We start from the raw sequence: 15391 nt of genomic DNA on the forward strand, positions 1-15391 counted from the left end.
AATTTGAGATTTCAAATCACAATTTCAAGTTGAAGTTCAATTTTGTTCAAATGTCATAAACAAACACGAATTTCAAATCAAAACTTCAAATTGGAATCTAAATTAGATGGCCAAACGGGCCTAAGTAAGCTAACTCCCTGACCATGGTCCTCAAAATCTGCAACTAATCCAGAAAACTGTTGCTGTTGATCTAGAAATGTGATACGAAAACCATAAGCAAGTTATATATGAGTCTACAAAGTTGTGATTGTCCCATGTCAATAAGATCACGTGTACTTTTTTATCAGTAAACAACAAAGTTCCATTGAAATCCACCAGGGAAATGGTGTTGTACAATTACAGTGTAGTTATTCAAAACAGCACCAGGATTTCCTACTACAACACTAAGTTGTAAGATTACAAAATAATTTTACATATATACGCACCATGGTACAACAACTCTCGATGAATACAATTGTGTGTGGCTTGAATGGGAAAGAATAGCGTCAAGATACTTACAGTTGATAAAATTATAATCTAGGTTCATTAAAAACCATTAAGAGGTTTCATTAATCAGCTTCTGTAGGTGCCTTTTGGTAAATGATTAATGTGTTTGAACTTAGAGGATTGGCATGATATTGCCCATATACTGCATAAATTCCAACTGTAACAATGCTGAGAACAACAAATCTCACCCATGCTTCATAATGCAACTGCAAGAAAAGGAAATGGAAAAATGACTCTGGTTCCAATCTTTTTAGCTTATTGTATCCGATGATTTGTATTTGAAATGGATGAAGCATTGTAAACAAACCTGGGCAAAGAGAAATATATTGATGAAGATGCAAACAGTAGGCAGAATGGGGACTCCTGGGCAAGAAAATCCTGGTGTACTAGTATAAACCTGTGAAGAACAAAGGAGAACCTGAAATTTAGAAAACAATGCTATATACTGTTTGGAAAAATATAACCTGAAATTTAGAAACAATGCTATATTCTGTTTGACAAAATATAACCTAAATTTGGAAAACAATGCATATAGGTAAATATTTTCTATTGATGGGCTTAAGTGGTTCTTTTTGTTCTTCCCAATATGATGTATGTATGAGGGTTGCAATGTCATTTTACTATTGGACCCTAAAATAGATAAAACTTAGTGACCTAAGTCCTACCGCCCCCAAGGCCTAGCTCAAGTGGCAAAAGGTGGAGGATTTGTGGCTTAGGTCGCAGGTTCAAGCCCCACACCATGCAAAGCGAAGCCCGGTATTTAAGTGGAGAAGGGTAGAGGGGCGGGCCCATTATCCACCGAGTTTAGAAGGCTGTGATTGGTCCAAAGGGCGGGTCACAGACGGATTTCTCAGTTATCAAAAAAAAAAAAAAAAGTCCTACCTTCACTGTTCCTTACAAGTTTGTGATTAGGGATGGCAACTGGGGCGGGGCGAGGCGATGCTTAAACAGGGAAGGACGGGGCAGGTCAAAAAATTTATTTTCAAAAATTAAACGGGGAAGGGAAGGTGGAAGGGCAGGGATAGAGTAACATAAATGGCTTCCAAGTTACTGAATGACAACACCACAGCACATGGGTAGTTCAGCCTCATTCCGATGATGTATTAATTTTAAGTGATACTGAAAGTACACTAAAGTAATCTTAAAAGGATGTTATTATGGTTTCAGTCATGAGTTCATTCTAGATGGCAAAGTGGATGGTAAGGAAAGTATAGTTTGCAATCTAAAATGGCAAGTCACCAGATTTCTTGGCTAAAATTTAGATGTCAATGGTTGCTATTGGATAATCTACGCATTTAACATTAGCAGCACGGGAACTATGGCTCATGCTTCTTCAGTTGTTTTATGTTACTTTTTTGCAATTGCAGCTACAAACATAGCTAAAAGTTAGGATTTTTTTTGGGGGGGAGGGGGGGAATGGTAACTAATTATGTTCTACATCACACATTAAGTTACGAGTACAATTAGTTGGTTGACTACCTAAACATTCACCTTGTTGGTGAGGGTTTGATTCCCCATCTAGTAACCCCTCCTCCATTTCCCCCCTCTTCCCCTTATCCCCAATTTTATTTTATTTTTAAAAAAAGAAGCTAAAATAAAACAGACTCATTTAGTAAAATAATCCATGTGAGAATTTTTACATAATCAAAATGTATTAACTTTATAAAAGTACCATCATAAAATAATCAACAACAACAACAAACCCAGTGAAATCCCACAAAGTTGGGTCTGGGGATGGTAGAGTGTACGCAAACCTTACCACTACCTCTCCGAGAACAAATAACAAATTAGAAAATTACTGAAGCAAAATTTTTTTGAAGATGATGTCAAAATGATTATAAATCAAAAGAAATTTAATTTTAGGCAAGGAAAACAAAGAATATGTAAATAGGGGCTAAACGAGGCAGGGTGGAGCTGAATTTAAGCAGGGCAGACAACTAAACGGGGTAGGGCAGAGGAAAAGTTTAGCAGGGGAAGACTTAACCCACTCCGCCCCACTGACATCCCTATTTGTGATGCATACAAAGCATCTACATCTCCCATTTCTGAGAGCTTAATCATATACATTTCCATTTCCTTCCAATTCTGTTTTTCCAGGGAATTTTATAATGATTTGAATTTGGTGAGATAGCCTGTTTTAAAGTAACTTTGACACTCTGGAGGGGAACTTGATGTGCATTTTCTTTAAACAAGCAAAATTTTAGAAACACAAGTTGAGCATAAAAATTTAAAACGCCATAAAAAGAACACGGTAGCTGTGAAAATATTGGTTACGAGATAACCAACTTTTTAGCTATTCAAAATTTCACAAATTTAAGATCTTGCTGGATAAGCTAAAGTGCTCCGTCAAACAGATTGAGAAAGAATAGCTTGGACTTACATCCTCAAAAGTCATATTCCTCTCCCACCACACATATTAAGCATACGTTTATAGAGGACCAACATGTATTTACTGATCAGACATCAGCAGTTGAACATTGCTGGATCCAATAGACAAAAAAAGGTTTTACTGCGTAATTGCAAGTTTAGCAAAAAGCTTTTTGCGGCTTAACTGCAAGTTTAGCAAAAAGGTTTTACATGGCGATTTTTTAACGAAAGATTGAATCCAAAATATTTTATTTTATCCATTTAAAAATCATTGTTGGTCCAAATCATAAAAAGCAGCATGCAGTAAAATTTGGACTTTTAGCCAAGAATTAATCCAGAGTATATGTCTAACTTTCCACTAATTATGTAACACCCCGTATCTGAAAGCAGACCAGATTTCAGATTTTTAGAAGTTGCAGGTGCAACCTACGGTCGCCACCCACGGACCGTGGTCTGACCCACGGCCCGTGCTGTGGGTCCGTGGTTCACCACTGCAACCCCTCCCCAAACCCAGCTCAGAAAATTGGCTAAGTCTCGATCCACGGTCCGTAGGCCCAACCACGGTCCGTGGTCTGTGTCCGTGGATCGAGGCCCCCTTTACCCAGCCTCTGACGCGGACGACGGACCGTCGTTCAATCCACGGTCCATAGGTCTGATCATTGGTGAAGGTCAGCAGCCAGTTAGGGGGAAATTGCTGATTGGATCAACTTCAAATGGTCATCACTCTTAGCACAAAAGGAATTAGGTGTCCCATGACCTACTATATGATAGATAATTGAATCCTCTTTCCAACGCCACCGAGTTTGCTAAAATTCGACCTCCGAGTAAAAAGTTATGTTCGTTTTAGTGAAGCCCTGTCAAGCAGACTTGACCTACAACCCCAATCTACGGACCATAGGTTGACCTATGGCCCGTAGGTCCCGTCCGTCCGTCACTCCGACAGCAGTTAAGTCAGGGGTCTTTTGGTCTTTTCCTATTTCGTTGGACCCCTAAGCTACGTCGTTTAGACCCTAAATTATGAGGTTTTAGTCAGTTTAAGCCTAGAAACCTAACTAGAACTTACCTAAGTCAAATCATTAATCAAAACTTAGAAAATTAGAAGCCAGAGAGGAGTAAAAGTCGACCAGCCCTAACTCCAAGAACACAACAAGTTTTCTTCAGTTCCAGCCCAAAAATCAAAGGATTTCTCCGTGAAATTCATCACCAGGTATGTGAGATTTCACTAGTGGTTCCTTTCACCCATTAGGTCCCTAGTTTTAAGTCAGTTTCTTGATTCCCTTATTATGACTAGACCTAGGGTTTCTTGAATGTTAGAATTGTTGGGTTCTTAGCTGTTAGAATGATCCAAATCAGATTAGTACGTTAATATTTAGTTTATTGCATGAATTCCAGAACCCTAGCTATGTATTTCTTTAGTTCTTGAATTACACATGCTAGGTCAGATATTTCAGTTATTCAGTTATACATGTCTTAGTTATTAATGCATCAATATCAATTTAATTGTTGCATCCTCAGTTTGCATGTTCAGTTTGAGCTATCCAGTAACTTACAGAAATTTAGTCATAATGTGTAAATTACTCAATCCATTGGAAGTAGCATAATACCGAGTTGGACTAGGGTTCAGCATACCCAAATAGTCCCAGAACTACTAGCCACGTAGGTTGTAAGTCCCCTCCGTGGGCATCATTTTAGTGATCACGCCAGCATGCCTCTATACCTCTGGCAGGGTATATTGGGTCCTCTCGATGGAGCGTATACATCGGACTCCACATTTAGCTCATGTGGTTTTATTATCGGTTATTAGTAGCTCCCACAGTTCAGTCAGACTCCATTGCATTGACCACGTTTCAGTATTCAATTTCAGCATGTTATAACTTGGTCATTACATTCAGATTAGTCATGTTCAGTATTTCAGCATCTATATCATGTTCTGATTATATCATTGCTTATTTGCTTTATTCAGTTATATGTTATTTCAGCTTTATTCTATCATGCATGCTCAGTACCTTTCAAGTACTGACGCATACTCTGTGCTATATCTTCTCGTGATGTAGGTTCAGGTTCTCAACATCCAGATCACACTTAGATTGGTTCCCGATCGTCAGTTCAGCAGCATCAGTGGTGAGTCCTCATTCTTCGAGGACCAGTGACATGTTTATCTTTTCAATACTTTTAGTCCTTTAGTTTCAATTTTGCTAGATCTAGTTGGGGCATGTCCCAACATTTCTAGTTAGTTTAGAGGCTTATTTCAGACATAGTTAGATTCAGCTTAGAATTGAGTTAATATCTTCTTTGTATTAAACTCATCAGTTTTCATTCATCTCAGTTATAGTATATGGGTATTCCCCATCTTTTCATTTTATTCATGATGATAGCTTCCGCACACTTTTGTTTTCAGTTTATCTTTAGTATGCTCATGATTACGCCAGCAGAGTTAGCTTAGGGTCACTTGTGATCCTAGGTCCCGTGTACGCGTCTCGGGGGTAGTCTCGGGGCGTGACAAACTTTTCAATACTTTTAGTCCTTTAGTTTCAATTTTGCTAGATCTAGTTGGGGCATGTCCCAACATTTCTAGTTAGTTTAGAGGCTTATTTCAGACATAGTTAGATTCAGCTTAGAATTGAGTTAATATCTTCTTTGTATTAAACTCATCAGTTTTCATTCATCTCAGTTATAGTATATGGGTATTCCCCATCTTTTCATTTTATTCATGATGATAGCTTCCGCACAGTTTTGTTTTCAGTTTATCTTTAGTATGCTCATGATTACGCCAGCAGAGTTAGCTTAGGGTCACTTGTGATCCTAGGTCCCGTGTCCGCGTCTCGGGGGTAGCCTTGGGGTGTGACAAATTAGATCCTAAGATATCTGCGTCAGAGAATAATTTCATGTTGCCATAAAATGTTCACTTTCAGTTTTCTTGCTTTAAGGATACCTTAATTACCGGTGCAAGTAAACGCCCTGGTATATGGTCTAAGGATTCTCAATGCAAAAGACTGGAACAACTTACTTGACGGAAATGAAGAGCAGCAGCTGCGAAGATTGCAATAATTACAGCTATGATCAAGAATATAAATGAAGCTCCAAAACGGTAAAACACTCCAGCAGCAAACCCGCAACAGACAACTGTAATGAGGCATATGAGACCTTCTGCCCTGCTAGAAATAGACTTGCCAAACACCTGACAGGCTGTCTTATCCTTCCAGCGAAGAGTCACAACACATGCTGAAACAACAGAATATCCTGTCTGAAACAGACCAGCATCCACATAAGTTATACGAAATCTTATATTAGCCAGATATAGTATGTAGACATTCAAGAAACAGGCCATGCTAACCATCTATTAATAGAACTATCTTTTTTCTTCTAAAATCAAGTGTAAGTTTTCTCTCCCCTCTCTCCATGCAGCACACAGATTTGAAAGTCATTGGTGCATCACTTAGAGAGATCATTTAATGTGACACAATGGTGCCTTATTTTAACAGATGAGGTAGGGAAAGCAAGTGCTCCGTCACTTTTCTTCTTCTTTTTACCATTGACAAGAAGGAAAAGAAAACATAGCCACTAAAATTTGGAAGTTGAATGAGATCTCGTTACAAGAATTGACCCAGAAACAAGGTCTTCTTCCAATCTGTCTAGGTGCTTTAATTTTTGTGACTGATTTATAGAGTTTTAGAAAAAGTGATGCAAACCTGAGACTGTTCTGAGTTAGCATAGTTGTCAAATTTACGATGATTTCTTATTTATTTTAGTGCGTGATGCTATATTTTGGTCTTCTTCCAATCTGTCTTGGTGGCTTTGATCTTTGTGACTGATTTATAGCAGTTTTAGAAAAAGTGATGCAAACCTGAGACCTGTTCTGAGTTAGCATAGTTATCAAATTTACGATGATTTCCTATTTATTTTAGTGTACTGTGATGTTATATTTTGGTGTTTTTTTCATAATGTGTGTTTCTTGCTTCTTTCCAAAAGTCCAAGGAACCTTCTCACCTTTTTTATGCTTTTGCTTTCTCTTATTTAATATGTAAAGATACTCTATTCATTTATCATAGCACCCTCTTGAGTAAAGGATGTATATTCTTGCGCATTTCCTTTCCGAAAGAACTGTGAGCAAGAGTGCCAAAACATATTTTTGGGAATGAGACTCTTGTTAAGTATAAACTTAGTAATCACTATATGATTCATTCACCTCAACCCATATAGTCATTTAACATACACATGAGGAGCTCCAGTAAAAAACATGCAGAAGAAAGAAAAAGAATATACCAGGGTTCCTACTGAGAGAATGTGCGAGAGAATGTGCACATTAAAACATCCTGCTAAGACACTGGCAACAATTCCAACCCAAATTTGTGAATGAACAGGAGTGTGTCGCGTTTGATGTACTTCACCAAACAGTGATGGTAACAAACCGTCTCTTCCAAGGCCAAGATATAGACGGGACTGCTCATAAAGAAAATTCAACTCTTATGGACCAAATTCTTAGCTTGTTTAATGACATCAGCATCTTGACATAAAAGCAGTATACCTGTACATAAAGCCCAACCAGGAGAGTGGTAGTAAGTCCAGCAATAGCACCAATGCTGATCAATACAGACACATATTGCAAGCCCTTTGATGTAAAAGCATCAGCCAGGGGAGCATCCCCCCCAAGTGACTTGTATGGAAGCATCCCAGTGAGCACCAAGCAGACTCCAACATATAATGCAATACAAATAAGCAGGCTCCCGATTATGCCCAATGGCAAATCTCTCTGGTAACCGGGTTCATCATCAAACATATCAGTAAGTACAGAAAAAAGGGAATGATCAAAATCACTAGATACTTGTTAAAAGACAGGTCGCGAAAAGGGAATCATATCAATCAGTCTTACTTGTGGGCTTTTAGACTCTTCCGCAGAATTAGCAACTGCATCAAACCCAACATACGCAAAGAATACTACAGTTGCTCCAGTCAGTACAGATTCAAATCCATTAGGAGCAAACGGACTCCAATTTGAAACATCAACCTCAAAAACTCCAACAATGATGATAAAAATAACAATGACTACCTGCAGAGAAATTGTCTCTCAATCAGAGATCAGCATGTCATTTTTATGACAATCCTAAAAGAATGAATCATTCAACTATTGTGTTCAAAACAAAGGAAAATAATATTATGACAACAGCATTCCTTGTTAAGGAAGTCCACACTGCAAGCACACGTGAATGGCCTGATAAATGACAAATGAAACATCTCCTACTTAAAATCTATTATACAGTTCTGGGATTTTGGGAGACCTGCTACTGATGTAACTCATAACAGATATTCGGAGCTTTTCAGTAGAAAAAGACAAGCTACTGCCAATTCTTTAGTTTCTCCCCATATTTTCAGATTACTGTAACCTTCATGTTTTTTTAAGAAAAGATGTTTTAAACTGTAAAGAAAACTTTTACCTTTATGTTTATGATTGTGAAAAATATTGAAAAAGAATATTATTGAATTGTGTGTCTACATTATTACATTGAAACCCTATTTATAGACACTAAATTAGACTCATTTTCCTACTAGGACACTACATTCATTTTCCAAGTAGGATATTATATACTATTACGATTCCTATTCCTATTTTAAGTAGGATTGTGTATACCTATTCCTATTCTAACGCTCGCCCTCAAGCTAGTGCATACAAATCATATGTACTTAGCTTGTCACAAATATAATTAATACGAGAACCGATGAGGGTCTTGGTGAGATATCTGCAAGTTGATCACTCGACTTCACAAAATTGACAGTCAATCTCAATGTGCTTAGTCATCTCATGAAATACTGGATTCGATGCATAATGTCAGTCAATCTCAATGTGCTTGGTCTCCTCATGAAATACTGGATTTGATGCATAATGTCGATAAAACACAGAGTGATAAATTCCTGAATTATAGTGTTGAACTTCCCAAGCCAAGTTTGAAAAGACTATTTCAGACCCTAGAGTGACTAACACAATCGACATACAAGGCTACCAGACTCCATCTAAACAACAAAACCAGGTGGTTGCCCCGTATAGACTTCTTCCTTGAGATCACTTTTTTTTTTGCAAAAGCAAATCTGAAAAAGGAAGTGCTCGAAATCTGATATAAGATATATGGATCATCTCGAAATCAAGGGATGAGTAGATCTTAAACAATAAAGTCACCGTAAAACTGACTGAAACATGCTCATATGCCAGATTACTAGATTTGATGGTTGAAAGTGGTCACAATCTGAGAAATAAAATTATATGGGTAAGGTCAGAATGATGGCACGACCCAACTGAAAAATAGAAATTATATAGGTAGGGTCGGATTGACGAACGACCCTACAGAAAAAGAGAAATTACATGGGTAGGGTTGGAATGATGGCACGACCCTACACAAATAAAAAAGTAGTCACCGGAAAGATAGCATGATGCTACATAAATCGGATATGAAAAAGTGGTCACCGAAAAAATGGCACGGTGCTACACAAATCGGATATGAGAAAGTAGTCACCAGAACGATGGCATGATGCTACACAAATAAAAAGTGAGAAAGTAGTCACCAGAATGATGCACGGTGCCACACAAATCAGTTATGAGAAAGTAGTCCGAAAAATTGCACGGTACTACGCAAATTAAATATGAGAAAGTAGCCACCGAAAAGATGCACGGTGTTACGCAAATTAGATATGAGAAAATAGTCATTGAAATGACACACGGTGACCCAACTTTTGCTAACATAGTCGTTGGCCAGACGAGCAGCATATATGGGTAATAGCCACCCGCTGACAGCAGAAGCTCTTTGATTCTCTACCAAGATCGTAGATGCTTTGATACCATACGAGAAATATGGGCAAAGAATATTATTGAATTGTGTGTCTACATTATTACATTGAAACCCTATTTATAGACACTAAGTTAGACTCTTTTTCCTACTAGGACACTACATTATAATCCTTTTCCAAGCAGGATACTACATACTATTTCTATCTCTATTCCTATTCTAAGTAGGATTGTGTATACCTATTCCTGTTCTAATAATAATATTTCCATTTTATCTTATCAAACTTTAAAATTATGTTGGCATCTTTTAGATTAAAAAAATTATATCCTATCATTATCACTTCAATTTGGTTTGATTTTTATTTGCTTTTCTATTTGAGATGATTTTAATTGTGGGAAGAGTTCTAACTTGTTAAACTCAAGCTATAGGTATATGTACTTAAATCAGATAGGACTTGATTTCTGTCTTTTCCCCTTTCTCATTTCCTGTCGTAGCTCTAAAATTTCACTCTTGTCCCTTTTCTCATTTCTTCCTCATGCCTTCCTCTAATTCTCCATTTTCCTCATTATAATCTCTCCCTTCAACTTTCTCCCTCACCATTTTTCTTGTCCTATTTTTAGTGTCACATCCTAAAAGAAAAAAGAAAACCATGAATAGATGGACAATTGACGAGGAATTACATACTTATTCTTATACTCACATTTGAAATCATTTATGTTTATCGACATCAGAGAGTATCAGACACATCTAGTCCAATTATTTTAAACTACATACTTGTCAAGAAGGATCTTTTGGAAAATGTAACACCTCAGAAATTCTAAGACCAGATCAGACCGTATCTAACAGATCATGAGGATATAAGAAATTAGAGTTTCCAGAATTTTGAGATTTACGGACAACATCTACGGGCCATAATTGGAACCACGAACTGTAGATGAAGCTCATAGATCAACTTCAGAGGCTTGGTTTTCAACTTGAGTATTCACGAGTTAAAACCATGGGTCGTGGGTCAAACTACGGACCGTGGATTAGTCTCGTGGAATGATGTGCAGGAAAACTTGGCTACTGTTTCTACTGCCTAGCATTTACGGACTCAGTCTACGAACCATAGATGGAACTACGAGTTCTAGACTGGTCTCATGAATTGAACTTCTGAGATTGGTATTTTGATGGATTCTACAAACTATGGATGGAACTACGAACCCTAGATGGATCTCGTAGATGGAACTTCAGAGACTCAACTTTTAACTTGACTTCTACGGAAGGGATCTACGGCCCGTAAATCAATCCACGGACCGTGGAAGGCCCTCATGGAGCTTGCCGGCAGTTTTTCTTCCAGGGCAATTTTGATATTTTCCCACTCTTTTAATCCCTATACTATGTCATTTTAGCCTATTCTAAGTGGAATTAAGGAGAATTTAGTCGACCTAACCCTCCCCATTCACGCCTAACACCCAGAAATCATCATTAGTACGCTCAAGGTTCCTATAAAGTAAGAACTAGGGTTCTTCATCTTAAAGCTTCAGTTCAAGGTTTCAAGCTAGTGTTTTCCTTCCAGATATGTGGGAATTCATCGATGAGTATCCTTTCACCCATTGTGTCCTAAGAAAACCCAATATATTTTCAGATAATTAATTTTATAGAATTTTAAGGTTCTTATGAATGTACGAATTTTGAAGTAATTCAGTTTTTCTTCGTTACCAGCCTATCAATATATGTTTTTTCCCATGAATTTCAATATGCTTGTTAAACTATATTTTTATGAACCCTCAAAATGCAATGTGTCTTTGAAATTTGCATGTTTCAATCAAAATATAGAAGTTCTCATTATCAGCTCATACTCAATTTTTTCAGTTAAAATGCATGAGATGTTTTCGGTTAAAGTGTCTACAATTTCAGTATCATGTATTCAGTATTCAGGAGCTATTCAGTATTATCGGCATAAACTCAGTTGGGAGAGTCACTTAGCACCGAGCGGATTTTTGGGATGAAACTCACTGTCAACGTTAGCTGAGACCTTTAGTAGCAACCCCTAAGTCCCAGATTCAAGTGCCACCATAGGTCTATGTAGCCCCTGTAGGCACATATTATCAGCTTAGTGGTACCATGCCAGATCAAATCAGCCTCTATACCTTGGCGAGGTGTATTGGGCCTTTTTTTATGGGAATTATGCATCGAACTCCATGTCTAGCTCACATGGTTATATGTCGACTTTAGTATCTCCCACAGTCCAGTCATTTAGATATTGCATGACCATGTATTCAGTTGTTTCAATTCAGCACTTATCAATTGCATGTTGTTTACATGGTCATTGCAACTGTTCATGTACATCAGCTCAGTCTTTAAGATTTAGCAGGTTCAGTTTAGTCATTCAAAATACTGACAGCATACTCTCTACACTATATTATTTGATAATATAGGTTTGGACATTCAGCATTCAGGTCGCGATTAGTACGACTTCCAACTAGCTCAGTAGCACTTTGGTGAGTCCTCAACTTGCAAGGACAACCCTTGTGTTTTATTTCAGTTGTTTATATCTTTCAATATTCAGACAGTTAGAATTAGCTAGGGGATTGTCCCAGCAACTCATCTTAGTAGAGGCTTTCAGACATTCAAATAGTAGCTCCACCTTATGTTTTATTCAGATGTTCCATATAGCATTTTGGATTTATTAAACTATTTAGATTCAGCTTCCGCATCAGTTACCTTCAGTGGATAGTTAAATAAATCTTAGTGTCATGCCAGACCGTGGGTTAGCTTGGGGTCACTTGCGGCTCTAAGCACCGTGTTACGACTAGGGGTAGTCTTGGGTCGTGACAGAAAATCAATGTTGACTGGCTTCCTATCACTCTTGATTATTTAAGACTGCACACTCTTCTTACTATCAGATTCCCCATTCCCCTCTCTCCCATTCCAAAATCATATTTTCAAGTGGCCGAGTATACTACAGTTCTCTTCCTAATATAAGAAGTAAATTGATTGCTACTCTAAGACTCAACAAATTAGAACCACAACTGAAACATAGAGTATCAGTGCTGATGACATTTCCTCCTATATGACAGCAGATTATCTGATTGTAGTGGAATTCAAAAAAAATCTAGATAAGATAAACAATTTATTAATCTGAGAAAAACCCTTGTATACAAACTGTATACATAAAGGTAGAGGACCTATACAAAAACATGGCCCTCTACAAATGATACACAACCTTCTATACAGAGATAAACTTTATCGGGGCAGTAAAAACTATCTTACAATAAAAGCTATTTCTTTTTTATAAACAATCATTTTTCATCCCCTCAAAAGCTTTCCTATTTCTTCCTTTCCATAGGACCCACATGATGGCCAGCGGGGTAACATCCCATGCCCTGTGTTTCCTTTTCCTTCTTCTACAGGACCAACTATGCAACTCATCATTCAGTTGAACACAGCATCACTGAGCTACACACTGAACTAGTTCAAAATAACCCACCACAGGCATGTAGTCACTTCGCAGTGTAATAAGAAGTGATCCACATCTTTTTCTAAGCATCTATATATAAAACACTAGCAGATATATGTAGCTGTCCTCTTCTTCAGATTATGGGAGAACTTAAATCTCCTTACCTTAAGTTAACTAATTTCTGAACTTGCATTCGCAATGTTTACACTAACTTAAGGAGTTACACTTCGATATCAGAAGGACCTTTTACCCTAAATGATATTCAATCACCAAGAAGAACAAGCTCACCTATTATGAAAAATAACAAAGGACAAAGAGTAGATGGAAAGATCACCTTAGTCACTGTCATCACTGAATTTAATATTGAAGATTCTCCAACACCTCGACATAGAACAATTGTCAGAAGCACTAGGAGAATTGGAGCTAATAAATTAAAAGAAAATGCTCCATATATTTCTTCACTGCCATGTCCAACCCAACTTGGGATGTTGTTATTGAGGAAGGGAATGAGCTCTAGTGCAGTAATCACATAACTTGCTAAACTGCGAGCTATGCTAGCTGCACCAATATGATAATCAAGCATCAACTGTGAAAATACAAGGAAAGCAATAATCTCGTTGAAAGCTGTATACGCATATAAGTATGCTCCCCCAACAACGGCTGGAAAGCGTGAAGCTAACTCAGCATAACAGAGAGCATTGAGCACGCAAGATCCTCCTGCAATTATGAAGCTGACAGTGACTCCTGTACTAGAAAAAAATAAACCCTCATTAATGAAAAATTAATAACACATGCATACAATGGAAGAAAATAGCACAAAATGGAAGAAAATAGCACAAAATGGAAGAAACAGATCTATATAGGTGATACCTATTAGTTAGGACTGTATTTTAGTGATGTTGGTACGTTTACCATAAATCTTGTGCTTTTAGGAGTCCTTTTAGCCCTATCTAAGATTTACATGCCAATGGAAAATGTAAAAACACCTAGTACTTACTATCATTATTATAGTTAGCAGTAGTAGTCCTAATATATGGACTATCAGTAATAGGTTCATTGCAAAGTCACTCATCAAATTTGGACCATGTTTTCAACATTATGGAACTGCCTGGATAATGCCAAAAAACTCCCTGGATTTTTTGCAAAGCAGGAGCTGGAAAGGACTCTGTAAAAAGGCAACCAACTTTTGGAACTTAATTGCATCTGTCATATGGTGAACACTATGGAAAGGAAGTAACCTTAGGATTTTATTAAGACAAAAAGAAAATGTAATTAGCCTTGAGAATAGATCTTTTCGTTTCTTAATTTTTGGAGTAATCAGATCTTTTTACAAGACGTTGTTGACATAATCAACATTAGTGCATTGCACGAACTGTAAAGCTCTTTCACAAGCACAATTTTCGTGCTGCTTTGTTTCTGATAAAATTCTTAGCCTTACGTATTATTTAATATGAGTTTAAGTTGAACTTAAATGGAACGACAGTCTGAGCATTCATATACTCAACTCGAACTTACTTGGAATTGATGTATAGTTGTTGTAGTAGCAGTAGTAGTTGGGTCTAACATGAGCTTAAATGGAATGACATAGCCTGAGAATTCAAATACTCGACTCGAACTTGGAATTGAGGCATAGTTGTTGTACTATAATAATATATGCATACTTGAAATGGAAAAGATACAAGTGACGTGATGTGCTTCTATTTCATTGAAGAAGCTTAACTAAAGATATGCTTACTCAAGCTAGATAGTAGTACCTTTTGTCCCATTTTATGTGACACTCTTTCTCTTTTAGTTTGTCTCAAAAGACCGACACTTTTCTATATCTAAAAATAATTCAACTTTAAACTTTTCATTTTAAATAAAGGAGATGATTTATAACCACATTAATGTCTATTGGCTATTACAAATCACAACTTTCAAAAATCTTTCTTTCTTACTCACAAGTTGGTGTGCCCAAGCAAAAACCATCCCATAAAATGAGACGGCAGGAGTAGTAAAGTTTTTACTAGCAACTTTTATGTCATAAATGTAAATCTCATCTTGATTACAGAAAACAAATCGAAAGAGAGAACAAATACATGATAGAAATTACAGAGCAATAGCGCAGCGGAAATAGTTTGGATCGACATACCTCCAGCCATTGTTAGTGATATAGTCGGAGTCGTCGGTGTTTATTTTCCAATCCGACAATTCTTCTCTTCTTCAAAGATCTTCTAAGCACTCAAAACCTCACTCTTAGATGGTATGAAGTTTTTAGAAGTAATGTGCTTAGGGACCTTTGAACCTAATTGTTAGAATATGAATAGGTTTATACAATCCTATT

The 15391-nt window shown here is 37.2% G+C and overlaps 1 protein-coding gene across 1 annotated transcript in view; it reads right to left on the minus strand.

The window, feature by feature from the left end:
• Window positions 1-257: 257 nt before the first annotated feature.
• The window catches only part of LOC102590581 (cationic amino acid transporter 9, chloroplastic), a 23452-nt gene continuing 8318 nt past the window's right edge, over window positions 258-15391 (minus strand). The window contains exons 2-8 of the mRNA XM_006359524.2: window positions 13403-13812; window positions 7724-7900; window positions 7379-7603; window positions 7117-7293; window positions 5861-6097; window positions 794-883; window positions 258-692 (exon numbers count right to left, since the gene is read on the minus strand). Coding sequence (XP_006359586.1) covers window positions 549-692; window positions 794-883; window positions 5861-6097; window positions 7117-7293; window positions 7379-7603; window positions 7724-7900; window positions 13403-13812 — 1460 coding nt within the window. The 3' untranslated portion in view covers window positions 258-548. The remainder of the gene's footprint in view (window positions 693-793; window positions 884-5860; window positions 6098-7116; window positions 7294-7378; window positions 7604-7723; window positions 7901-13402; window positions 13813-15391) is intronic.

Source organism: Solanum tuberosum, unplaced genomic scaffold (genome assembly GCF_000226075.1).
Source record: "Solanum tuberosum cultivar DM 1-3 516 R44 unplaced genomic scaffold, SolTub_3.0 scf00289, whole genome shotgun sequence".
NCBI lineage: Eukaryota > Viridiplantae > Streptophyta > Magnoliopsida > Solanales > Solanaceae > Solanum > Solanum tuberosum.